This window comes from Drosophila miranda, chromosome 2, assembly GCF_003369915.1.
Source record: "Drosophila miranda strain MSH22 chromosome 2, D.miranda_PacBio2.1, whole genome shotgun sequence".
NCBI lineage: Eukaryota > Metazoa > Arthropoda > Insecta > Diptera > Drosophilidae > Drosophila > Drosophila miranda.
Window position 1 is genome coordinate 9,854,943 of NC_046675.1, and position 27,631 is coordinate 9,882,573.

General features: G+C 44.7%; 1 protein-coding gene across 2 annotated transcripts; it reads left to right on the forward strand.

The window, feature by feature from the left end:
- Nucleotides 1–409: 409 nt before the first annotated feature.
- Nucleotides 410–26,927, forward strand: LOC108156335 (serine-rich adhesin for platelets). 2 transcript variants are annotated; one of them, XM_033389628.1, is made up of 5 exons: nt 410–460; nt 10,318–10,466; nt 20,613–26,155; nt 26,226–26,543; nt 26,591–26,927. In XM_033389628.1, exons 2-4 carry the CDS (start codon nt 10,352–10,354, stop codon nt 26,511–26,513), a joined length of 5,946 nt encoding a protein of 1,981 aa, XP_033245519.1. In that variant the 5' UTR covers nt 410–460; nt 10,318–10,351; the 3' UTR covers nt 26,514–26,543; nt 26,591–26,927. The 2 variants fall into 2 exon arrangements, with proteins under 2 accessions (XP_033245519.1, XP_033245518.1); XM_033389627.1 differs by having other exon boundaries at nt 26,226–26,927.
- The last annotated feature ends 704 nt before the right edge of the window (nt 26,928–27,631 follow it).

A 27,631-nucleotide genomic window follows, 5' to 3' on the forward strand; every position in this document is an offset into this window, starting at 1 on the left:
TCCCATCCCCAACCCTCCCATCCCATCGCACACTTTTGGACACTCCATAAACAACGATCCATCGCTGAAAAAAGTCCAACACTAAACAAACCCCAACTAAATTCACGCCGTATTTTGCATCTGAAAAAGTTTTTCAGGAGCGAGAAGTTTGAGTCGCAATGTTATATGTTTGGGAGAGGGAAGCCCCAAGGAAAACAGTAACTGAACCCATATCATATTAATTGAAGCATCCCAAGGGGAAATGCAATGTAATAAAATATTTTCCAACCACAGATTTGATTATTAATTGCAATTCCGGTCTGGTATGCGGGGCAAACAATGCCAAACCTTAAGACTTGATTAAATAGAAGATGCAATATAATTTTCTTACAGAAACTTATCTTTTACTCACCTCCTCTCTCTCTTGCAGGAGTCGTATTTGATTGGAGACGAAGGAGCACTGAAGGAGCAGAGCAGAAAGGTAAGAGCTGGCTAATTGAATGGTTGCAAATAAATAGCAAATAGCAGGACATCCAGACAATTATTGTTAGTAGCGTTGGTGAGGTCACGCCTTTAAGCCAATCAACTAAATCAACAGAACGCATACGCCATGTATGCCCGACACACACAGGGAATTGGACCAGGACTAGGACTAGGGCATGTTTGACCCAACACGAAAATTCAAGGCTTAAAATCTATACAAATAACGGGATTGAACAGGGGGCAGGGGCCACCGACAATTATTACTCGTATGGGAAATGTTTTTCGAGGCGGGCCGGGACGTGGCGGTGGCGGAGCAGGACTTTCATTGAATACAATGGCATTAGCAGCAATAACAAAGATGCGCACACAATCGAGCAAATATTTAGTAGAGGGAAATAATTTCTAATAGGTTTTCCTTCCAATTGAAATCGGATATTATGTGCTCGTGTGATTGTGATTGTATTTGCGCACTATTTGGGCAGAATTAAACAGAGGCCTGGTCACAAAACTACAGGCAAATATTTGTTCTGCCTCTTCGGCCGACTGTGGTTTGCCCAGAAGTTTTTAATTAAAACGCCAGTACGAGACTATGCCAGAGATGGAGCTGGTTAAGCGATTTCCCAATAATAAAGAGTTCATTGTTTTCCCATTAAATTGGGGCCAGCTCCTTAAGCCAGCCCCAGAGACTGAAGACTGCTCTCAATCATTAGTTATGCAAAACACATAGCAACATGTACGCCGGACCCGTCTCCGGCACCGGCTCCGGCTCCGGCTCCGGCATCGTCTTGGAGCGTACTAATTTCCAATGGCTGAGAAAGCCGGAGTGAACCAAAAATTAAACAAACAAAGATGGAAAGAAACTTGAAGTTTGCTTTGGCAACTAAGAAATTAAGCTGTTGTTACAAACTAAGAAAACTGGTCTAACCCCCGGAAAAAAAAAGTGTGAGCAAATATTCCGACCTACACTACGCTTCTTCAGCTCCAAGAAACATTGACACACAGATACTCGTACGACTCTGTAGATTCAGGTGCGTGTGTGTTTATTTCACACCTGAAGTGTGATGAAAATATGACAACAGAAGCACAGCACATCCCACGAACAGACAGCAGCAGAGTGAAAATTCTGCTCCACACTTGAACGTGTGACTGTGGGGCATTCGTGCTTGAAGAGTTTTCTCTAGTTCTACACAAACAAAACATAACTCGGAGCTCTTCGTCGCCTTTACACATTGCTTTCCAGTTTTTGCAGCACGAACCAGTCTACAAGTCCTTGCCATCATCATCATCATCATCATTATCATCATCATCGCCAGCGTCATCGTCATTCTAGTCGCTTGTCATCGATATTGTTTCCACTTCCTCGCGAAGACTCTGATTGAAAATGCAAATTGCAAACACTAGTTGGGAAATATTCAGAATTAGGTCGGGGCTACATTTGGTTAGGTTTTCGCTCATTTAATAATATTTAGATGTACCCAGCTCTCGCACACGAATGGAATCTGCGCCTCCTTCAGCATGATAATCAACTTAATCGACAGGATTCCATTGCAGACCTCCACATATCTGGCAAGTCAGCAGACTTTACTCAACTTTGACCCCCTCCTTTCCCCTTCCCAAACACATTCATAACCATTTGCTCCATCATCCAGGAAGGGCTGTGAGTATACCTGTGCAATAAAGGAAGAATGTTCATTTAATGCTGTGTGAGGGTAAATATTTGTATGGCCTTGACAAATCAGTTTTTGCTGGTATTTTTTATAATAAGCGGCATGACGAAACGCCAAAACATTCTGCCAAGAACCACTCTTACCCCGGCCCGAGCACAAAAAGTCAATTGATTGGGGAGATGAAATTCCTTTGGGCTGGGGTAGAAGTTTGATGGCAAAAAATAGAAGCCGTGCAAAATTCATACACGACCGGGATTGATTTTGGGCACGACAAAAAGCCAGTCGGGACCATATATACACACAAGGATCTATATATATATCTCTGGGTATATATCAAACACACTCATGTGAGGACAAAGGAAAGAGCAAATTCGGCTTGCTTTTGTGCGCTGCCTTCCTGTTGCGACAACGACACGGCATTTATAAAAATCATACGCACTGTTGTACCAGCAGCACACGGGGGAAAAATGTTGGCACGGCAGAAGCAGAGGCAGAAGCAAATGGCAATATATTCTTATGGCTTGTCAGGCAACATGTTCGCGAACGATTCTCGCATACATAATGTCAATTTTCGACAAAAACTGTCACCTCTTTGGCTCATAAAAACGTTGTACTCTATTCCCCCGCCTGAAATCAGACTCTTTCTGTTCCGTTCAATTCCGTTCAATTTCGGCACTAAATCAGATAGAATCCCCGTCATTAACTGAGACCTAATCCACTTGACTGCTGTGCGACCAACTGTGAAAGATTCGCCCAGTTAAACAAATCACTTGGACATTGTCTGGGCTCTGATTTGGCCAGCATCGGTACGGGTACGGTGCGACCAGTTCCAAAACTCAAATGCTTGGCATTAAAAGCCAATTTATATGCCCGTCGTGGACGGATTGGGGGAAAGTCGAGTAAGCAATGAACAAAACTTGTGTCAAAAGAAACTCATTCGAAACCGAATATTAATCGAATGAAACAATACATAATGTATGACATCAAAATAGAAGTAGAACTCTGATTTTTAATAAAAGAACTGCCAGAGGTAGATGTTAAGGGAAGCTATGACCATGGATTAAAATAAATATATAAAGTCTTTAAAATGTTTTCAACTTTTTGGCAGCCAATGTTGATGAGAGTCTAGGAATTGTTCGATGAAAATGAACCAAAGCTTGTTAAAACCTATTCATTTGTAACTTAAAACCAAATGCGCACATGTGCATGTCCGTCTGCTCGGAATTGTGTCAAAAACAGACCATTTTAACCACAACTATTTTCAATATATATTGATGAGTTATAGAGCTGTCACAGGCAACAGCAAATGTGAATCGAATACAAGAAAAACAACCATAAAACACTAAATTCTGGTGGCGTGAGAAAATCATATAAAATACCTGCTCAACATTGAAGGAAGTTGTCATCCGGCAACACTTCCGAGCACACACACATGAGACACGAAAAACTTCAAAATGACAATTGGAGGGGCGTGCGTGGAGGCGTGTCCTCAGACAAGTCTTTCAATTGCTGCCGGAAAAACTTTTGGCCAATTTAAAAAGGCAAAACGAACGACGGACGAGCAACAGAGTGAAAAGTAAACCTTGAAAAAGATCAGGTATTAGTCACGCCCTGACAGATTCCGGCCAAGTTAGTTGGAGTGGCTTGCATGCAGACTCAGAGAGAATGGATCCCTCGTCACTTGGCAACGGAGCAATTGGAGCATTCGAGACTGCCTGTCAATCAGGGCCAACAGCAGCATCGGCAAACAAACCAACTAATTGGTTGAAATGCAGAGCAGAGAAACGAAAATTGGGGGCTGCCAAAAAGTTTTACGCTTATTAAACAAAAAACAAAACAAAAAAAAACAAAGCCAACTGATGTAAAAAATGGTGTTGAGAAATTCATGATTCATTAGCAAAGTCAGGCCTGGTCGGGACCGGCACAAGTGGGTAACTTTTTAGCCAAGTCTATTGCACCGACTCCGACTGGCAACCAGGGCCTTGGCTAATTTAAATTCTTTTGGCGCCGTCGCCCTCAAAGATGCCGCATCCACCAGAGACGCAGACGCCCCGACGCCCCGACGAGGTCCTATTAGGAGTAGTCGGGCATGACAGCTCCTTAAGCGCCTGAGTGATTGACATCAAAAAGGTCTAGGCAGCAGCTTTAGCCCGGTATATGTCTGTGGATGTACTGGAGATATAATTAAAATTTCGCATCATTAGGAATTTCTACATTTGCCTAAACTTTTGGCCAAAGTTTAAGCTGAATGAGCGAGCACTTTTCCATATTCCTTTCAAAACTGTTTTATTGAATGAAAAAAGAAAACATAGGAGTACTTTAAAATCCCTCAAAAGAGAACCTTCCCAGGTCCACTAATGATTCCGAAGATCATACGCATTTCCAGTGGGTTGCCAGGGACAACGACAGCGCTCGACACTCGCTCAAAGTTAATTTAATGGAAATGGAAATGAGAACAAAATGCTAACAATCGGTTAGGTTGTCCAGGGCAACAGCAAAGGGCTGTGCATTCTCCACAGTTGGGCAATCAAATCTTGTGTGAAATGAAAGCGGATATGCCAGACCAGACCCATCTAGCCATCTCCAGCTCCATCTCCAGCTCCAGCTCTGACAGCCGTCTTAAGCAACTGCCTTACAAATCTCACTAAATGCCAAGACAAAAGTAAATGAAATTGCACTAAATCCAAAGGGAATTTGTCTTCAAAAAATTTCAACCTTTTGGCCCTAGGCGGAACTGGGTCTTAAGTTCGGGTCTGGGATGGGTAGCAGTAGCATCAAAAAGGTACGAACAGGCACAGGCATAGGCCAAAGTGATAAACCGTTTCCACTGGCATTGCATATAAATCTGCTACAAAGTTGCGTCTGCCACGGCGGCACGGACAGCTCCAAATCGTGCCGGATTTGTCACGCCAAATCGTTGGAAATGCTTTTGCCTTGTTTATGCGTCTCTCCCCCACGGAACCCACTCCTATTTTAGTCAAATTTCGCACAACAGCAACAAGAACAACATTACAACGATAGTAGAAGAAGCAGCAGCGTGTCTCTCTGACTGTGTCGTAAATCTTTGAGTAGCTTATCTCCTCCAACAAAACTGTGCGCTTTTTTAATTCGCCGGGAAATATATGCAAAACGGAGCCAGAGAAATCAAGAAGAAAAAATGCTACCAAGTTTAGAGCAAATCAAGAAGAAACAAGATATAAAGAAAGGTCAAACCTTTGCATACCCTTACAAGGTCCTGTCGCTAATAATATTTGTACAAGCATACAGTTCCTAGGATAGCCACATATGATCCGACTTTTATTATATACAGACGGAAGAAAATAAAGCGTTCTGTTACAAACAGTTCCGACAGCTCATAATATCCTTCGGCAGGGTATGGAAATGGTTTCAAATGTAGAGGGAAAATGTTAAATGCTTATTTAAAACGAGGCACATGTTCGACCAGCTGAGAGGAGAGGATATATTTTTGTTTGTTTTTTGCAGAAGACGGGATAACAAATGACTCACACAACTCGTAAAAGATGAGTCTGAAAATTAGGTTAGCAAAGACAATGTTTCTCTTTTGCGTTCTGGGATACTTCTTTGACCAAACATTCAGATCAAACTTTAAGCCGCTTTACATCCGGCAAACCAGCAAAACAAAGGGCGAAAGGCAAGCGAGGGACCCGCCCCATTTCCCAGCTCGTGGCCCATTTATCATAAAATGCCAACACAATCCTACAACCGATGAGGAGACGGAGACAAACCCGAAATCAAAGATTATGTCCTCAGCTTGATAAACGAGATGCTCCCACCGAGCATTCTGTTGTTGTGGCATTAACACCTCAGCGGATACCAAAACAAATTGGTTCATTGAAGGGACACAGACATCATCAAAGTCAGTCAACTAATTTGCAATTGTTTTAGTTGGCAATTAGGATGTCAGCAGATATAGAGGGAGGGGTGGAACAAAAAAAAAAAATAACAAACAAATCGGCACCCAAGATAATTTGATAAATTTGATGAGACTTTGATGTGCCAAAAATAATTGCATGCAAATTTATTTTAATGCATATTTACCCGCGTAATTGCTGCAAATTTACGTTTCATTTAATCGACATTCTAGGAGGGACCAAATCACAGACCAGATCCCAAAACAGACGAAAAGAAAAACAAGAAAATTAAACGATATATGAGAAGTCGAAGCTGGAAATACCCTAATTAATGTAAAACAAGTCTAAAACGTTCTCGGCTTTGAGACTTTAATTAGTGTCTCATCAAATTTTTCATTTACTTTTCCACTGCGAGAAGTGTTTCCACAAAACGCATATACGCGATTCCGCTGCTGGTGTCCTTTGGGCAGTCAAATGGCGACCGTGAAAAAGCGGCAAACAGATTATAACTCCCAACTGACATTTGCGGACTTTATTATTTGGCCATTGAAAAATGCGAGACTTTCCGCGGCTGGGATGTGCTGGTGGTTGCTGGCGGAATGGTGGTTCGGGGGACCCAAGTGGATTTTAATTTTTCAAAGTTAAACAGCGTCGACGACCCTTTTTTTTGAGCCTGCCCGCTTGACTGGACACAGCGGAAGGTTGGATGTCGGATGTCGGATGGCGGACAGTGGACTCGCCCTGGTCTGGGCCATGTTTGTATAAATGTCGACGGGATTTGGCCATGCAGCGTTTTATTGTTCACCTTTTGCGACTGCGACTGATTGATCCCTTGGGTGGCTCGGCACGCCTCGATACTGTTGGCGTTCTGGGGCTGTGAGTGGGACTGGGGCTGTGTGTAATTAATTTTGCTTTTGCTTTTTGATTTGTGATTTGTGCACGGCAAAGAGCGGACGAAAAACCATCAAATTGTCACGTAATTATATTTACGTTAATGATGTTTCGACCCGGCCACCGAGGCGACCATCGGAAAAGTCAATTAATATTTTGGTGAATGAACAACAATTTAGATTGTTGTGTCGCTGGCGGACAGACTTTAATTAAAATGCTTTGGCCACAATTTGAATGCATGCTGTGATTTTTAATTTTCATTGAAGTCGTGACACTCGACTCGTCTTTCTGACTCTGCTCTCCCCCTCGGCTCAATCTTCATCATTATGAGCGTACAAGTATATTTGTTTTGTGTTTTTTGTGGCACGCGACTTTAAGATATCCAGATCTGTCTGATAATGGCTTTAAAATGGTCGTTAAATTATATATAAGTGGCTGTTAATCGTTTTTATTTCTCAGGCCAAAACTTGATTTTTGCCAGTGTCTGACCGACTACTGGGCAATTCATTAAATGCAAAATGAAATGCAATTTCATTTTGAGAACATGTTAGTGGCAAACATGCAGCCATCTACTGGCATTACGCATTTCCAATTTGAAAGTGCTATGGCATTCTTCTGTCTTGTTCGAGAGCTGCCAAGACGACTGTCCGCCGATACTGTACCTAGGTACGTGCTGAACCCATTCACACTCGTGACGACGAACCCGTCTGCTCACGTGCTGCATATTCATGTCAGGGCTCGACTTGACATGAGCGGAACTGGGGCTGGGGCTGACGGTGGCCCTACCTCGGAGGTAGGCAAAAACTACATTGCTTCAGTATGAATTACTATTAATGGCGTGCAGTATAAATTGAATTTCATTACATGACGACGTCAATTAAAAGCATGTAAAACTCAATCGGCAGTGACGTTTTTAAATGCAGCCAGGCCATCAGACATCCATCGGAGACAGGGCCCGAAGCCAGGGCCAAAACCTGGGCAGACATGGCAGTCAGCGGACGGACGGGAGAAGAGCATTGACGTTGGCTTAATGAGTCGGCAAATGGCTGATAAAAATGCACAGTGAATATGAAAATCGCTGGCGCTGACACTCGTGACGTTGTGACATGGCGCAAAGTTCTCGAAACTGACAGGAAACATTGATAAAAGTGCCAACTGACATTGCGTAATGATGATGCGCCTGCTCTCTCTCTCTCTCTCACTCTCTCTATCTGTCCCCGCCTTAATAGCCAGCTCATTAAACCAACCAGGCGGGCAGGCGGAAGTCTCACAAACAAAAAAAATATATGAAAAATCATACAAATGAAATAAACAAAAAAAATGATTCAACATATATCATGCATAAAGCGAAAGTTTTTTAATCAAACTTACTGCCTGTCATATTTCGTATTCGAAAATATTAAAAATCTAATTAAAACTTAAACAGAATTTTACTGTTTTATGCAGCACACACCCACACACCTACGCACTCTCTAAAGATATATTTTTGCAGTAAAAATTCGTTGAAGCTGAAAGCCCATTAACAATTATGACTTTCCTTTGCCGCCGAAGTAGTTGAAACTTAAAAGGAAGAGCGCTCTGCCATTGACGCAGGCCTTCCGTCTGGGGGGCCCCTCCCCACCCCCCTCTCAGCTTTGTTATAAGTCGCCGACAGTTTTGTACGGCTGCCGCCTAGCTACCCTTATCCCCCAACGCATAGCAACGTTGATGATGCTGCAACAGGAGGAGCAACAGCAAAAAAGAAGCTGCAGCTAAGGCGATGGCAAAGGCAAAGTCGAAGTCGAAGTCTAAGGCGACTTTGCTTCATTTTCAGTTTTGCTTTTTTAAGTTTTTAATTCTTTGAATCTTAATGACTTCTCGTAATAAGTTTTCATTTATCATAATTTCTTGGGTTAATAGAATCTTTGCCGCCGCTTTATGTGTATGGCTTCTTTAATGCAACTGTATCTGGAATGACAGTGGGTTGGATTGGGGTACAGTCATGCTAAAGTTAGTTTATTTTGATTAATAGTAAAGAGTGGGATAGGTTCATGAACTATGTATAATTTCTGAGAAGAATAAAGTTAATAAAGTTTGCCAGTTAGAAAAAATAATTGTACTATGAATTCCCCAAGCAGTCATGCAATCATCTCTTGGTTAACAAATAATCATATAAACAAACTTATTGGACACCAAATCAATATCCAGAAACTTCATACATACACTTGGCCAACAACTTTTATCCACTGTGCCCGGCCCGGCCGGGACTTGCTCATAGTAGAAACTTTTGTCGAAAAAAAAAATATAAGAAAATAACAGAAAACTATAATTATGAAGTTGACACAAAGTCAGCCAGTGGAGCAGGAGCAGCAGGAGCAGTAGTAGCAGAAAAAGCGGCAGCAACAACCAGTAAAAACGCAGACGACAATAATGACTGGGAGGACATTTGGCCAAGATGAGAGAGCGGAATTGGATAGGGGCAGGGAAACGGGACTATGTCGAGTCGTTGGCAGCCATGAATTCTATCAGAGAGGAAGCGAAGCACTAGAAATGCATAAAAGTCGGACTACATAAAGCGAGCGCAGCAGGACCACAGCTGACGTTTATGTGGAATGTCAGTGCGGGCTTAAGGCAAACTTACCAAGACAGAGACAGAGACAGAGGCGTTCAAGCCGCGACAGGAAAGTGGACCGAGTCGGAGTCAGAGTCGGAGTCACCGTCTTAGAAGTGGCTTTGGACCCAGTCCTTGAGCAGAACTGAGCACTTGGCTTCTCGCTGCGGTGGTTGTGGCTAATCATAAATTCAAAAGCGGCGAAAGTGCAACAGTAGTAACAATTAACTTATTAAATGGGCTTTGGGTGCGAGGGCGAGCCAATGGAAGATAATGGCCCCCAGCTAGGGAAAGTGCTCTAGCTGACAAAGGATGTGAGCATGGAAATTGTGGAAATGAAACCGAACGAGGCGTGAAGATGCCTCCCAGCAGCAGCAGCAGCAGAAACAGGAGCAGGAGGCACATGAAAAAAGTGAGCAGCATCGGCGCGGAATGAAACAAGGGAACATTTCCTCATGCATTGCACCTTCCTGCTCGCTTTTGCTGGCTTCCTGCTCGACGGGGTAATTCATTTTACTACGGCAGCCAGCAGCTAGCAGCCAGCACCAGAGAGGGGACCCGACCCCCATGGTATCTCTCTGATTACTTGAGACTTTTGCTAATTAGCGAAATTGATTTGAATTTTATGGCGCGCAAAATTGCCTCGACTGAACGATGGGGGGGGTTGAGACTATAATTGAAACTAAATGTCGTGCATTAAATTCACTCGAAGCTCTTAAAAAATCAAACGGTTCGGCTGGCGGAAGGAGGCAACGCCCCACGCAGTACAGGACTGCCAGCGAATTTTCAGCAAATATCTCAACACTTCTACCATTTCTCGCCACTCTCTTTGCAGTTGTTGTGACATTTTTTTGGCAAGGCAAAACGCAATGGCGCCAAAGATGCCGCCATTCTCGCAGCTCGACAAAATGGCGACAAGGACATCCAGTTGGCTCTGCCGCCTGCTGCTCGTCAGCCTCTGCATTGGCGCCGCTGCAGCACGAGGTAAATATCCATAAACATTTATATAAATTCATTCGTTTCCCCACCGCCATAAAATACCCAACCCAACCCAGACCACACTCATAGATATCTCTTACTGGATTCAAACAAAAATAATTCCCACGTACGGTGGGTGGCAGCCACTGCACCTGCGGCCTTTGGCTCTGCAAAAACTAATTATGTATCTGTCAAAATCGAACGAGCACCGCAAAAACATTGCTTTCCGTTTCTCTCTTTTGTGCACATCCTCAAGCGCATATACATTACCAATTAATATAATAGTTCGCTTTAAAAATTGCATGCAATTCAATTAAAATAATATTTTGTGTGGCTTTAAAAAACCCAATAAAATATAGATTGTTTTATAGTTGGGGTGTAAAGGGGAGTTGGGGGCAAGGTTACATTAGGAAAAACTTTTGCATAAAGAAATATTCAATTTTCATACCCAATATCCGTCAGATCAAGCACTAGTGTGTAATCAAATATTATTACTGTAGAGACAAGAGACCTCTTACTTATTCTTATTTAATGTACAATCTTATATAATGGTCTAAACTTGAAATACAAAGATATTTTGGTTGTCCACCAATTTATTTTATTCTATATAAAAAGTTAATCCCAAACAGCAGCTCAATCGAATAAAACATGGCAAACCCAAAAAAATGGAAAGGCTGTGAAAAGGAAAAAATAAAATAACTGACGGACGGTGGGAGGCAGACAAACACGTCGCTGACTAACTTGAACAATTTAAATATCAGTTACAAAATCACACACAAACAATGTCACACCGAGCATTGATGCCTCTGTCTCTGCCCCTGCCCCATGCACACTCTGGTGCTGCATGTGATAGCAGCAACAAAATCCCCCACTGAACTGCCACACAACCGCGACAATCCCACAGCCAGGAGGTAGGAGAGACAGAAAAGAGCGTGGAGATACATTTATCAAAAATAGTATTTCAGTTGGCGTTTGAAAAAATGCAATTGCATTCGGGGAACGGAACGTGAGCGGCCATAGAGGGTCTGAGAATCAGAATGTGGATGGAAGAGACCGGAGGAAGAGGTGCGAGCAATCATGCAATCATTTTATTGCAATATTGCGACAATTTTTATTAAAATTTTAGAATTTTCAATTTATTTAGCACTTGGGCTGGGGCATGGTCCTGCTCTGCTTTGGCTCCTGCTGCTCTCGGAGAGCAACATTTTGCTCTTTGATTTGTTGCAGTTGAGTGAAATTGGTCAGCAGATATTGGCCAGACCACGGACGGAATCTGTACGTGATTTGATTTCCCTTTACATACAAAACTCTTTCCGCCGAGTCAGCCGTATCAAAGTATTTTCACAATGTTGAGAATTTGAAGAATTCAAAGCATTTTGTTGGACATTTTGATGCACATTTAAAGGATAACCTCCATTCTGGAAACAGTTGGAAAGTGAATTGCAGATCGATTGCCGGGTAATAGAGTTTAAATTGAATTGGCCATTTCATTTAGTTTTTTGTATGGTGATAGCTACACTGAAAATTTACCCGTGTACGGAATTAGGAGACCGATATTTTGATTCAATAGAGCCGGAATCAGCTTAGTTTCGAATACAGTAATTCAAACCAGCAGGTTGACTTTTTCCGTAACTAAAATCTGTCACCTAAGAATCCCGAATGGCCAAAATAAATAGCATTATTTTCAGGATCTGTTCACAATCCATTGCAGGATTTGCAAACGTTATGTACAGTGTATGTACTTTCCTGTTTATCAGCCAGACAGGAAACGGTTTTAGAATACCAAACAAGGCGTGGCACATAAACAGGACCAACGAAAGAAAATTCTAAATGGCAAAGGCAAGGGCAAAGAAATGGAAAAACGTTAACCTAGGCCCTGGTCCGATGGTTGCTTCCTTCGTTGGTTGGTCTGTCAACACGCTGATAAGTCTCTTTGCCATTGCCAGTTGGCCTCTGTTGCATCCTCAGTGCCTCTGTGCTTCTGGGCTCTGTCCTGCAGGGTCCTGCTCTGGCCCATCCTGCACTATGTTTCACGGTCCCGTTCTGCCTGGCTGCTGTTGACCCTGGCAAATGCTAATTTTATTATGACAAATGCGCAGTCAGGTAAAAGTGTAGCGGAGACCTTTGGCTTTCGTTTTTCCCTTTGCAATCACAAGTCTAGACAACTCCAAAACTCACTCCAAGGCACTGCTGAATACAGCCCCATTTATAACGAACGCTAATCTAGGAACAATCTGTAAGTGCTTCCAGTCATTGGTTCGTTAAATTTGACTTTATAAATGATTCTACCCCACTTATCCGTATAATCAAAATCAAGCTACCGTCTTACCCACAACAGCGTATAACTCACGCCCCAGATGGTCGCTCTCTAATTGAAAATGATCGCCTGCCTCCCCGTGCCAATTACCTGGAGCATCCATTAGCCAGGAGCCCCGGCAGAGTGCCCAGGCTTTAACCTAAGTAGACACTTTGTTCAACAACGCCGACACGCCCCAGGGGCAGACTGCAGGAGAGCAAACAACTCCAGAAGAAACAGCAAATTGCCACGGGATGAAGATCTTGCAACCAGTTGAGCAGGCCTCTATGCATCTGCGCCTGCGTGCCGTCTCCATTCTCACCTTCTTCTCTGGCTCTGCCTCCCCCTCCACAGATGTCAGCTCTAATCTAAATAAGCGATTTGTCTGTGCATAACTTCTGCCTTAACCAGCACTCGCCAGACTCTTGGACAAGGATAGGCCTGCTTCACGGTCGCAGCCTTAGATACTCTTTCAGCTACACTGAAGTAATTTATGTTGTACCAATAAGACATGCTTCTTGAACGGCATTGCCAACTTCTTTGAAAGAGTATACTCTCCTATGTCAGGGTAAAACAACAGCAACTGCAACCCAAGTCGCCTGTGCAGCTGGAAGTTAAATAATAATTTGTATAATTTATACGAGGAACTCTTTTTGGTGGAAGGAATTTACAAGGCGATAGCTCCCTATGGCCTGGCCAACATACATATTTATCGGGTTGGGTTGGGGCGTGGAATGTAGGGGTAGGGGTCGGGGTAGGGGGCAGGGGACCCGAGCATAAATAATTAACACGTGCATAGTTGGAATTGCAGTTTGTATCGTATCTGGTTGCCAGCATTTTTATGGCAAACTGTTGACTCTTTGATTGCCGAGTTGAAACTGGAGTGGCCTGGAGACTCCTATTCTGTTGTTCTCAAGCACTTCCGGAGTGTGCTCGAGTCTGCGTCGAGTCTTTTGTCTTTCACACACTGGACTGGGGCATTTCTTAGGAAGTTGAACCTGTCCGGTCCGTCCCTTTGTCTGGGCCTGCTTAGGCATTTGTAATTGTTAAATTGCTTATTCATGGCTTTGTTTTTCTGCTAAATGAATGTTAATGACCTCGGCGAGTGCTATAAATATTTGATGGAGCCGTGAGTTGACCGAGAGCTTTCAAAACTCAACTTGAACTTACGCTGTGCTGCCCTTACTGCACTGCGAGATGCGGTGCGGGCACACAACCTGCAACTGCAATTAGATTGCCAATTTGTATATTGGAAATTGTTGCATTGCACACTGATAATTTGGGGCAATGTATTCGTCAGATGTAGCTGGAGATGCTTGTACTCATCAGAGGGACTGGAAATGGGAGCCTCTGGCAGATAAGTGGATGCCAGCAAATATGTGGCTACTGGCCAGTGCTTTGGAAGGAATTTAATTATTATTCCTTGACCAAACTAATGCAATACAAAACTTTTGTCTGCCATAACCATAACCAGAAGCTTAACAGCAACATATGCAGCCATACGTACACCAATGGACAAGAATTTAGTATCGAATCAAGTGACGCCTGCTGTGGTACTTCCCTTTTGGCCTCTCCTCTGCTGACTGTTCAAACAAATTCAACACATTGTCAGCTATTCATTTACCAAATGATCGTGTGTATGTGACTCCCTAATTGGCAGGGGACACACCAGACCACACATACTTGCCCTCAAAGGTGGTAAGATAGTGGGTAAGATTGATAGATGAGAGGTTGCTCAAAATTAGCTAGATTTTAGTTGGGATTGGGTGTGGTATGGTTGGTGGTGGGGCTGGTTAGGGAAAGCTTTAGATAAAATATACTCCTATGCAAAACAAGTTTGGTTTTAAGTTTTCTTCTACTTCCCTGTCCTTATCATATCAAAAGACAAAGGAAACGTATTATATGATTCGAACTCCTTTACGAACACTGGACCTCGCCTTTAAAGCACTTTCCCGCTCTGGTTTCCTCGTAGATGTTGTAATTGTTATTGTTCCTCTGGTATTGTTCAAGCTTAATTGAAAATATTGTGAATGCGCCGCAGTGTACTCGGCCTGGGCTGGGTGTTCGGGTGTACACATATATTCTATTGTTTGGGTGTGTTTAGCAACAGCCGGGAGCATCTTTGTGCGCCACTCTCTAAATGAAATTAATTGAAGACCCCCGGGCCATACACACACTCCCACCCCCACCCCCACTCCCATCAATTGGCAAGGAAAGTTGGATCATACATATGTAACTTTTTATACGCCCAATGGCTGGCGGCTATTGTTGCAGTCTTGCGGAGCCCTAGCCAAACAGTTAAGGGGGTAATAGGAGTGCGTCTGTGGTTGGCCATGGCGCCCCATTTCGATACGATAAAACAATGGCTTGCATGGTAAAGTTTTCTTCTCACATATGCTCGGGTCGGCCCCTTTAAGGTACAGCTATTGAGAACTTGTTTGAGTTAGTGGAAGTTGATGGAACTTGAAATGCCGCAATTCATTTGCCATGCAAAAGTGTCAAAAGAGACAGAAGAGAGCCACTTTCTAAAGGAACAGCCAATGAATAAATGACACTATAACCAAGTTGTATGTCAATCGAAAGGGACATTGTTTCTCAAATATAAGTAGGATTTGGGTTTGGATTTATAATTAATTAAGTACCCGCTTACATTTCTCCACGCTGATCTTTATTTAAACTGCAAACTTTGCAGACATATGCTGATAAAACTTTACTAGACAGTAAGCCAGTGTAAGTCTTCGAAGACAGACATTAGTAGCGTAGGCATTGACATAAAATTGTGCGTGGGATTTATGCTTTACACAAGGTATTTATATATGTATGTTGTTGGCAGCACGAAGCTCTCCTAATGACATTAGCTTTCACGCAATGTGATTAACTGTCCTGGCAAATTGAGCAGCAAACAAAACATCAGGCCGCCCGACACACAATTCATTACACGACGACTCCTGTCCCCGGTATGGAGAGGAGGACCACGAACTACCTGCTAACACGCCATAATCCCATGCCAAGGACATAATATAAGCAGTCGGGCAGAAAGGCAGTCAGGCAAGTCCAATGATAATAATGCAGCCCAGAAAGAGGTCAACGCAAAATGAAGTAACTAAGCAAGTCACTGACCAACTGGCCAACAGCCAGCCCCACCGAGTGGGAGTATCCACGAAGTTAAGTCCTGGCTAAGACGGGCACGTTCCAGTTTGGAGGAAGCTATACACTGACCTTCACCTTTATGGCTCTGGGGAGTCGGGCTAAGGAGTCCGCCTACGCCATGCCATCCCATCCCATGGCAACCCATTCCCTCCCACCACTCCTTGTATAAAAGCCTTTGGCTCTGCCTTGTGCTACTGCTTTCATCATAATTTCAGTGAGCAGTAACAAAATGGCCAACATTGTCTCAGCGCGTGTCCTTTTATGAGGCACATTGCCGCTGTAGTTGTATGTCTATATGCAATTAAATTAAATATTAAACTTAATTACACACAGGCAAACTAACACGCCAAGACAGAAGACGGAAGGCAGAAGCCAGGAGCCAGGAGCAGCACAAAGGAGTAAGACCTCGCCAGCTCCTTGGTCTCCGGTCTCTGGTCTCTGTCAAATATGCCCAGCGACAGGCCTCAATAATGCACCAAGGAATGTAGGGAATAATGAAAGTCAATTGTCAGTCAGGCCATCGCTAGATTTTTGCGTCTTTAGTCTCGGGTCCTAGGTCCTGAGTCCACAGTCCTTAGTCCCTTGGTTCCTTGGCTCTGGGCAAAAGACGTTGCCATCGGCGCCCCTAACCGTAATGACAATGTTGCTTTCATTTCGTGTTCCTGGGTTCTGCTAATTGAATTCAATTTAATGTAGTTTAATTGAGACGAACGTGATTGTAACTAAAAGCGCTTTATGCTTAATTTACCGGCATGAGGGCAGGCCCTGGTCTCTGGTCCTTGGTACCCAGGAGCCTCCTCCCAGCTGCCTAACACGATGAGTGCTGGTGCTTCTAAATAGTTCAAATTCAACTTAATTGCAACAAGTTAAAGGCAATTCCCATCGAGATGATTCGACTGATGGTGGAGGAGGGGCACGATGCGGACAGGAAATTTAAATATTTAAGATTTTCATGGCAGCTGTCAGCAAGTTTTCTAACAAGTTTATCTAGCCAAGCCGCATCGGAATGAATAATGCAAAATGGTAATTGTGTCACACGCTGCGTATGAGTAATGACTGCCCAGTCCGGTCCGGTCCGGTACGGTACGGTACTGTCTGGCAGTCGATGCTTTCAAGGACGTTGCCAATATTAAAATCTGCTCGAGCGCAGCGCAGCGCGAAATTCAAATGCATCTGCCGCATCGCATTCGAAAGCAGTTTAGCTAAAGGAAAAATGAGTCCAAAAATGAAGGAACCCCAAGCCGGACAGATGCCAGAATTAGCGCAAGGTTCACTCATCTTTTTTTACTCGTTGCAACTGTCAGAATTACGTAGCAGGAGAAGCAGCAGCAGCAATAGCTGCAGCTGAAGCCGGGTCTGGGGCTGGAGCTGACGCTGGAGCAGCTGTCATCTTAGAGAGAGAATGGCTAAAAACTGTCAGGCTGCATAATAAATTGAATTTCCTGTAGTTGGTCATTTTGCACCATGAAATTCGGGCGGGGCGAAACAGAATGACCTGGGCGTGGCATAAACATGCACTTGAAACTGAAATCCGGGCCGGGCCACCACGTACGTGGTCCGGCATGAAGGCAGCGGACAAATGCCACCAGAGGCAAATGAAATTACGGAGTTGCCAACCCGACGATGGAACAGCTAAAAAATCCAAATATCCTATTTACAACTTGCCACTACATAGCCTTCGGGGAATTATCCAGCCAGCAGAGCTGTAGCTGGTCCTGGCTGGTCCTCGCTGGTCCTGGCTGCTGCTGGCTGGTGTGATAGAGTGAGAGATCCGATTAAAGGATGCGGCGACAACTGAAGCTTGGACAGATATCAAACTGCCAACTGACATTTGAATTTCACTTTTTTGTAATGGCAATCTTTATTGCATCATGTTTTTGCCCTCACTCTCAGACAAGGTAATAGAATCAAGTCGTTAAAACCGTTATGGGATAATACGGAGGGTTTAGAGAGAAGGAGATTCATCCTGATCAGCAACAAACAGGTTCTACAGGATGGGAATGTTCACACTTATAGTTTTGTATGTTCTTTTCATATGCTTTATAAGCCTTCTTTTCAAATGTATCAATACTTTCGGTTCAGAATAAAAGCTGAATTGTGATAAAATTTGATCAAAAGAAATGGTTGAAAGGAAAATACACCTTCTTGATTAAATTTTCATCTGCAAAGTCAACCAATTTAAAAAATAGAAATGCTTTTGAGCAACGTCAACCACAAAATGCCTGCGGCTGCAGGAGGGTAAAAAAAAAGGAACTGAATCGAGCACAAAATATAATGGCGAAACTTTTAATAACTAATTAAGCGACATTTGCCCTGCCTTCTCACAACAAACTAACCGACCCCAACCGAGCACCGCCCCAAGGGCCAATGGAACACTAAAATGTCCCCAGTTGGCATTTTGTGTGTCAGCAGCAGAACCGAGAAACCTTCGTAACAAATAACTATAAAAGGAACCAGAAACAGAAAACGAAAATGAAACTTAATTACAGTTGGCCATTTAAGCAGATTGTCCAGCCACAAAACAAAACAGAACAGCGCAACGTTTACAATTTATCAAAATAAAATTTAAATGGAGCTCCGCCGCGCTACAAAACGAAGGAAACTCCTTGGGAGTTGGCCAAACAGAAAACACCCGGTCAATAAATATTTAGCTATCAATGACTATTTGTCATACAGTGTCCACGATAATTGTGCCTACGGAGGTCAAAAAAGATGTCCCAGACAGCAGGCGGCACTGGGGAACCGAATACGAGTACGATTAAATGTTATGTTATGCCTTTATAACTAAATTTTCGTAAAGCGTAACGTGCTTAAATGTTGAAAATTGAAATTTTAGTGCTGCAACCCTGGGCGCTAGGTGGGTGGTGGTTGGGTGGTTGGGTGGTGCGTGGCATTGGCATATCCAAAACTATTTGCGGCCATGCTCTGCGGTCAGATTGTGGCTAACCATGTTACGCCCTGCTCCTGCTCCTGCTCCCCAGCTATCTGCACCCATGCCCCGCGTGTTGGAGGTCTGGAAGTCTGGGCGGTAGAGGAATTGGGTGGGGGGGGTCAGAGTGGGACAACGCATAAGTTTGTGGTCGCATGGCCGCGCTCTCCTTGCGTTTCATTTTGCATAAGTTCTAAAGTACACATCATATATAATTAAAATCGTAAAACGGTCAATTTTCCCCCAACAAGTGGAGAGCGACGACAAGGATACGGATACTCTCCAGGCCCACTCGCACACCCTTCCCTTCCACAGCCTCTATCTGTGTAATGGGTTTAACATTTTTGGGCTTTCGTGTACAAATTGAAACTTTATGTTTGTTTGCCCACGAGCAACCATCCAGCCAGCCAGCCAGCCAGCCAGCCAGGCCCTGTGCTGTGAAGCGTTCTATTAAATTAGTTTACTAGATTTTCGGTTCCGCTCTGCAAGGGGGCTTTAAAATTCAAATTTAAGCAGTCTTTAGCGAATACAAAATATATAAATGCTCCAAAAATGCCACAGGTCATCTTGGTTTAATGTGGAATTTTTCATTCGTTTTTAAACATCGCTCCATCTCATCTTCCTATTGCTTTGGCTTAAAAATATTAACGATGGTCCTGCTTAGGCACATTTGGTATAATTAAATTTTATGACCATTATATTTGGCAATTTTCATGAGGAATATATGGCTCCGGGCCATTTGAGCCATAAACCATTGGCCAGGCTCACATGCTCCAATAATAATAATAATAATAATAATGTGAGGAAGAGAGAAAAAACGAAATCAAATATATCAGACTGTGACTGATGTAAATTTATGCCTAGACCCGGTCTAATTTTTAGCCAAGCGTTTACAATTTTCCCCAGCACAACGCCCCGCTCTCCCAGCCCCGCTCTCCCAGCCCCGATTTACATGCCGCAACAGCAATTCGGTCGGGCACCACACAACACTTACCAAAAAGAGTCGGGCAAAACCACTGTAAAGCTGAATGAAAACATCCCGAAAAAAACCAGGCCCCCACCACACACACCCACAATTCATTTTCAAAATGAATTTGTTCCGCTGTAACGGCCATAAATGCATTTAAATTTATTGGAAGGCAGCGCCGGGGCACGAATAAAAACAAAGCCAACAAAAAAGAGGACTCTCGCACATTGAATGACAATAAATTATCAATTTTATTTTGACAGCGCTAAAAATCCCGCAACGAAAAACGAAAGACGAGCGCACACACAAAATGTCAAACGAAATTGAGCAAAATATATTTACATACATATGTACATATGTATGTATGCACCTATGTATGTAAATACATATATAATAATGATTGCAGATGCGAGCAGTTGTGACAGGAAGTTTCAGTTCAATGGTTTGTTCCAGCGGGCGATTACAAATAGGCTATTATAAGGGTTATGATACTGGTACTCACTCGCCTCCTATGAGGTCGCACTAAAATATAAATGGTCGAGAGTCAAAGACAAATAATTATTTCCAAGATAAGTTAATTGCATTCAAAATACCTACCTTCCCACCTTCCTTCTGCAGCCAAACGAAATTTGGTGCCCGATAGACACTGCACTGGCGAAAAAGTTTTCTACCCTCTAGAATTGTGTTGTCGAAATACGTTTTCTTCTTTAGCATACTTTTTTTCTCGCTGTGTAGATAATTTAGTCGCTTAATCGAGCCTCTCCGAAAACTTAACTAACTAAAACGTTCATCCCCTGACTTTTATTACAGACATTCCATCTTCATCAATCCATGGGAGCTCGCTGGCCCAAAGCGTGGACGTGGCCTTCTACTGTCCGGGCGAGGGTCTGTTTGCCGACGACTATGACTGCCGCATCTACTACCGCTGCGAGCAGCGCACGGAGCAGTACATCCGGCCGTATATGCTCGCTTGTAAGGAGAACACGGTCTTCTCGCGCACCCTTCGCATGTGCCTGCCCCCAACGATGGCCGGGCGGGACGAGTGCGTGGACCAGTTGAACGAAATTGACGGCAGCATGGGGGCACTGGGTGACGGCTCGGATGGCTATGATGGACTCGTCAATGATGGCCAAGAGGATGACCATAATGCGCTGCTTAACGGTGCCGTCACACCCGCCGCCAATGAGCTGCGCACCTATGCGACGGCAAATCAGCTGCCGACAAATTACGGCCTGACAGGACTCAGTGGTGTTTCGGTCATATCCTTCTCGAGCTCCAGCTCATCATCTTTACGCGCCGCGGTGTCGGGGGAGGAGGGTGCCGATGAGGTGGTGTGCCGGGATGATGGATTTATGAGTGATCCCAGTGACTGCACCGTGTTTTATCGCTGCATCTCGAATGGCAGGGGCTATAATAAAATCGGTTTTCGCTGCTCGGACGGCACAGCCTGGGACGAATCCCTACAGTCGTGCAACCATATGTTTGATGTACGTGCTAATGGCGGGTGCCGCAATCAGGCCCAGTCCGAGCCCCAGAACGACGGCTATTATGCAGGCCAAACATCAACACAGTCATCGCAGTCCAGCCATCAGAACTCCACGTCGTCGTCCAACATGTCCAGCAGCCAGCAGAGCTCATCGACGAGCTCCTCGTCCTCCCAAAGTTCATCCACATCAAGCTCTAGCTCGAGCTCAAACCAGGAGTCGTCCACGTCGAGCAGCAACCAGCAATCGAGCACGAACAGCAACCAAAGCTCGGGAAGCAACCAATCCAACGGAAGCTCTAGCAACAACCAGAACCAAAGCTCAGGCAGTAGCCAAAGCTCTGGCAGTAATCAAAGCTCAGGAAACCACCAATCGTCGAACAGTAATCAAAGCTCGAGCAATAATCAAGGCTCTGGAAGCAATCAAAGCTCTGGAAGCAATCAAAGCTCTGGAAGCAATCAAAGCTCTGGCAGCACTCAATCCTCCAGCAATAATCAAGGTTCTGGCAGTAATCAGAGCTCGTCCAGTGGTTCCAACAGCTCATCCACCGAAGGAGGAGGCGTCAACAAACCCGTACCCACTGAATGTGAGGATGAAAACACGTACATACCGGATCAAAAAGATTGCGCCAAGTTCTACAGATGTCGTCTAGATGGCAATGGAAATCTGGAGCAAGTGCCATTTACCTGCGGACCCGGAACTGTATGGAACCAAGAGGAGAAAGTCTGCGATTTGCCTAGCGAAGACCAAAAGAAGCAATGTAATATAGGATCAGGCTCTACAAGTGGCCAACAATCCAGTGGCAACAATCAAAGTTCCTCATCGAGCGGCAATCAATCGGGCAGTTCCAGCAGTTCCTCCTCCAGCAATAATAATCAATCAGGCAGCAGCCAGGAGAGCACTACCGCATCAGGCAGCAATCAGCAGTCCTCCAGCAATCAAGGCTCATCCAGCAACCAGTCATCCACTCAAGGCAGCAATCAAAACTCATCAAGCAATCAATCTGCCAATCAAGGCTCATCTTCCTCGTCAACCTCCAACAATCAGCAGAGCTCGACTACTTCATCTTCCAACAATCAGGGATCATCCACAAGCACTGAAAGTTCCAGCACTCAAGCAACTTCGACTTCGAAGCCATCGAATCCCGAAGGCGAATGCAAGGATACGGAAACATATTTGGCTGACAAGACAGATTGCGGACGATTCTATCGCTGTGTAGAGAATGGTAATGGTGGTTTCGACACGGTACCCTTTGACTGTTCGCCGGGAACGGTTTGGGATCCCGACACCAAGGGCTGCAACCATCCAACGGATGTGCAGAAGGAGCAATGCAGGGCTATGGCAAGTGGTAGTGGAAGTTCGTCCAATCAAGGATCAAGCAGCCAGGGATCTTCTAGCCAAGGATCATCGTCATCTTCTAACCAAGGATCGTCGTCTTCCAACCAAGGATCTTCGTCCTCTAACCAAGGATCATCGTCCTCTAACCAGGGCTCTTCGTCATCTAACCAAGGATCATCGTCCTCCAACCAAGGATCATCATCTTCTAACCAAGGATCATCGTCTTCCAACCAGGGATCATCGTCTTCCAACCAGGGATCATCGTCCTCTAACCAAGGATCATCGGCTTCGAACCAGGGATCATCGTCTTCCAACCAGGGATCTTCATCTTCCAACCAAGGATCTTCGTCTTCCACCCAAGGATCATCGTCTGCTAATAACCAAGGTTCTTCTTCCTCAACCGAAACTTCCAATAACCAAGGATCTACCTCTTCAAGCCAGGGTTCCTCCTCCAACCAGAGCTCTTCTTCATCTACAGAATCTAGCACTCAAGGATCATCATCCTCTAATCAGAGTTCTTCAGAGTCATCAACGTCAAACCAAAGCTCATCCTCATCCACCGAAGGATCTACATCTACAACGACAACTCAGAAACCCTTCAAGCCAGCTGAAAAGTGCGAAAGTGAGGAAACATTCCTTGCAGACAAAGAAAACTGTGCCAAATTCTACCGCTGTGTGGACAATGGTAAAGGAGGATTCACGAAGGTATCGTTCACCTGTCCGCCCAACACCCTCTGGGACCCAGAGGCCAACAGCTGCAACCATCCCAGTCAAATACAAAGCCAGCCGATGAAATGCAAAAAGGTCACAGGCTCCACATCATCCAATAGCACAAGTTCCACATCCGCTTCAACAACGGGAGGTTCCACATCCAACAGCGGTTCCTCGTCGAACCAGGGCTCCTCCTCTACCAGTGGTTCCTCATCAAGTGGCGGCTCCTCCTCTGGAAATGAATCATCAACCTCATCATCCTCAACGTCATCATCGACAACCTCTTCATCCACTAGTAATAATAATAACAATCAGGGGTCATCTTCATCGTCCTCTAGCAGTTCGAATCAAGGATCAAGCAGTAGCGGCAGCTCATCATCACCTTCATCCAGTGTGGTCACTAGCCCCATCCCATCAAATCCCTCAGAGACGTGCACACAAAATGGACAGTTTATTGGGGATCAGACAAACTGCGCAAAGTTCTATCGCTGCGTGGATAACGACAGAGGAGGCTTCACCCTGATTCCCTTCACTTGCGGTCCTGGCACGGTCTGGGATGCTCAAATCCAGAGCTGTAACCATGCTTGGGCAGTCAAGGGATGCGGTGGCTCCGCAACACCTTCGACGACACAAAGACCAACCACAATTTCCACTTCCACAGCCCGACCTTCGACATCTCGACCATCATCATCCACAACTTCCACATCGAGTCCTACCACATCGCGTCCTACCTCATCGGGACCTACCACATCGCGACCTACGACATCTCGACCATCATCATCCACAACATCCACGTCCCGACCTTCCACATCGCGTCCTACCACATCGCGTCCTACCTCATCGGGACCTACCACATCGCGACCTACGACATCTCAACCATCTCCATCCTCATCCACATCTCGACCAACTTCGACGAGCTCCCCCAACACCGATGGACAGTGCAGGTCCGAAGGATTTATGGCCGATCCTAGCAACTGTTCCAAGTTCTATCGTTGTGTTAGCAATGGCAAAGGTGGGTTCACCCAGATACCCTTCCAATGTGGAGCCGGAACTGTCTGGGATCAGGACCTTCAAACCTGCAACCACAACTTTAACAACTGCAATACCACAATAACAGCAGAGAGGCCTCCATGTGAGACGACAAACGAGACAACGACGACCGAAGCATCGACCCCATCGACGACCACAATGATCCCAACAACACCCTCCACCACAACGGAAATAACGACTACGACTATTTCCCCGCCAAGCACTACCACAGATATACCCAGCACAACTATGACATCAACGACGGGATCGGGATCGGGATCAACTGGCAGCACAGAAACCTCAGAGCCTGTAACTACCACGATGAACCCATCCACAACCACGATGAAGCCGCTGCCAGCTGGTACGGAATGTGAGGGCGAGGGTTACATGGCGGATCCCGAGGATTGCCGAAAGTACTATCGATGCATAAACGCTGGCAACTCCTACAGAAGGTACAACTTCACATGCCCCCAGGGTACGGGATGGAACGAAGATGTCCAGACTTGTGATTACATGGCGAATATACCGAGGTGCTCAAAGTTACCGTCGACGACAACGGAGCCACCAACCACCATGACCACGATTTATACATCCACTACACCAACGGACACGGAGAGTACGGTGACTGAGAGCCCTAAGGAACCTGAGACGACAGCAACACCCAAACCAGAAGGTCCACCTACAACCACAGGAACTGAAAAACCCACCACAAAACCAACACCGGAAACAACCACAGGAACTGAAAAACCCACCACAAAACCGACACCGGAAACAACTACAGGAACTGAAAAACCCACCACAAAGCCGACACCGGAAACAACCACCGAAAGTGAAAAACCCACCCCAAAGCCTACCCCAGAACCAACCACAGAAACAACCAATGTTTCGAATGAATCAACAACTGCTACAAATCAAGAAGATACGACTACAACATCTAGTCCAGGCTATAACCCCTCCACAACCACCGCAGAACCAACAACTACCAACATTCCGGAGCCAGAGCCAGAAACGAACTACAACTGCACCGCAGAGGGCTTTTTCGCTGATCCCGAAGACTGCAGTCACTACTATCGCTGCGTGGATGGTAGCAAGAATGGGAAATATCAAGTATACAGCTTCAAGTGCCCCAACGGTACGGTGTGGGATACGTCTGCAGACACCTGTAACTATGCGGATCAAGTATCGGGAAATTGCTCTAGCTCTACTACAGGATCACCCACTACAACTACAGTCTACCCGGAGGAGACCACTGAACCGAGCACTACTGGATCCACCGAAACGACGACCCAGTCACCAAAGCCAGAAACGACAACCCAGTACCCAAAGCCAGAAACGACAACCCAGTCATCAAAGCCAGAAACCACGACCCAGTCATCAAAGCCAGAAACGACAACCCAGTCAGAAACCACGACTTCTACTTCCCCGATCGACACAACAACTACTGGAACAACTGAACCCACAACGACGGAAGTAATCACCACTACTTCATCTACCCCAACAAGTAGTTCGAATGGCACTCAGCCATGTCCCACCACAGGCCCAGGACAGAATTTGTACGTTTGCCCCACCGGCTTCCGACGCCACCCAGAAAACTGCGGCATGTTCTATCAGTGCAGCGAGAACGCGGACAGCAACGACCTGAACATTGTGGTGTTCCAATGCCCCAATGGAACAGTATACCAGGACAAGTCGTGTAGCTGCGGCATGCCCGAGGCGGGCGACACCTGCAACAAGGGTCAGAAGAGGACTAACCCCAACCTGTTCGAGGCCCAAACGCGTCGCCAGAATATGGTACGTCACCGACACCCTCCTCAGCATTTTACAATATTACCAAGGCCTTCTTTTCTTTCTTTACGAATAGGTACAAATAAGCACCACATCTCCACTTTGTCCCGACGAGGGACACTTTGCCCTGAACGAGGATGAGTGCAGCCAGCTGTTCGTCAAGTGTGGACACTCGGAGCAGACGGGTCGCATCGAAGGCCAAATCTACCGCTGTCCGCAGGGCTTTGCCTACTGGAACGTGAGTCGCCGCTGCGAGCCAGCCAGGAAGCTGATGAACTGCACCCCCACCACCTACAATGTGGGCGGCAACGTGCCGCTGGAGTGGCTCAACATTGGCCATAGGCGTCGCAGTCTGCGTATTTAAGTAGTATTAGTTTAGTTTTTCTAAAAGATCCGCAATTGCTTGCTGCGCCAGCGTCATCGTCCGAGGTGAACAGCTGGCGCAGCAAATGATCGGTCAGAAGTGTTAGATTAAGCCGTAGGAAAATTACAGTACGTTAAGCTGGGATTAATACAAAAATATCTGGTGTCGGTAAAGTTAGTGATTGGCCAAATCACACAGTTGATGTGCAAGCCCTGGGATTTACATTAACATTTATGTAGTGTTTAAAGCATTTCAATAAACTATTTTTTTTAGATTTCTTTCTACATTTGACAGGCAGTAAATAATAATTGTACTCACATATGTATATATTTGTAAACATATGTACGTCCAGAAAGCCATATACATATATCTAAGCTATGCTTAAAATTTGTAATAAATATAATATAAAGAAAATTATGTCGACTGCATTTTTTTGGAAGATCTCCTGCTAAAAGAGTTTGTTTTGTCAACTGCGAATATAAAAATTGTCTTGCCCCTTGCCGGACAAGAATAAAAAATGATGGACATGTATAGCCCCAATCAATAGTATTAATATTTAGCCAGCATTATTCAACGGAATATCAAAATTGAGCAATAGGAACGATTACTCCTTTTCTTTTTTTTTTGTTTGACCTTTTTCGCTAAAACCTTTTTTAGACAAAACCAGATAAAAGCCAGTATTTAAGACAAGCCAGTCAAGAAGAAAATTGATTCATGAATCGGATAAAATTATGTGGGCATGGCTAGACAGCACGTCTAGCTAATTATATCAAATCGAATATCAAAATTGATGAATTTGGTTTCCGATCACGGACAGAGGACAATTAACCCTTTGTGGGCCTATAGGTATTTTAATACGCACCAAGAAAATTATGAATCTTGAAGAATTTTTAGCGAGGTTCAGGTGAAAGTTATCGTGGTCTTTTTCTAGTCAAAAATAAAATATAGATGGGACCTACAGGGGTAATTATTATTATTATTATTATTATTATTATTATATTCCGCGGCTTAGCTCAAGCTTTTATTCTGTTTAAATAAAGGGGGCTTAAGTGGGCTAAGCTCGTTTTTCATCGAAATATGTAAAAAGTGAGACGGTATATTTTGGTATATTTCTGAGG

Bases quoted from the DNA above. Each gene is read 5' to 3' on its own strand.
- LOC108156335 (XM_033389627.1), top strand. From the start codon at position 10,352: ATGGCGCCAAAGATGCCGCCATTCTCGCAGCTCGACAAAATGGCGACA. The intron at 10,467-20,612 runs GTAAATATCCAT...CTTTTATTACAG, and splicing joins TGGCGCCGCTGCAGCACGAG to ACATTCCATCTTCATCAATC. The intron at 26,156-26,225 runs GTACGTCACCGA...CTTTACGAATAG, and splicing joins AAACGCGTCGCCAGAATATG to GTACAAATAAGCACCACATC.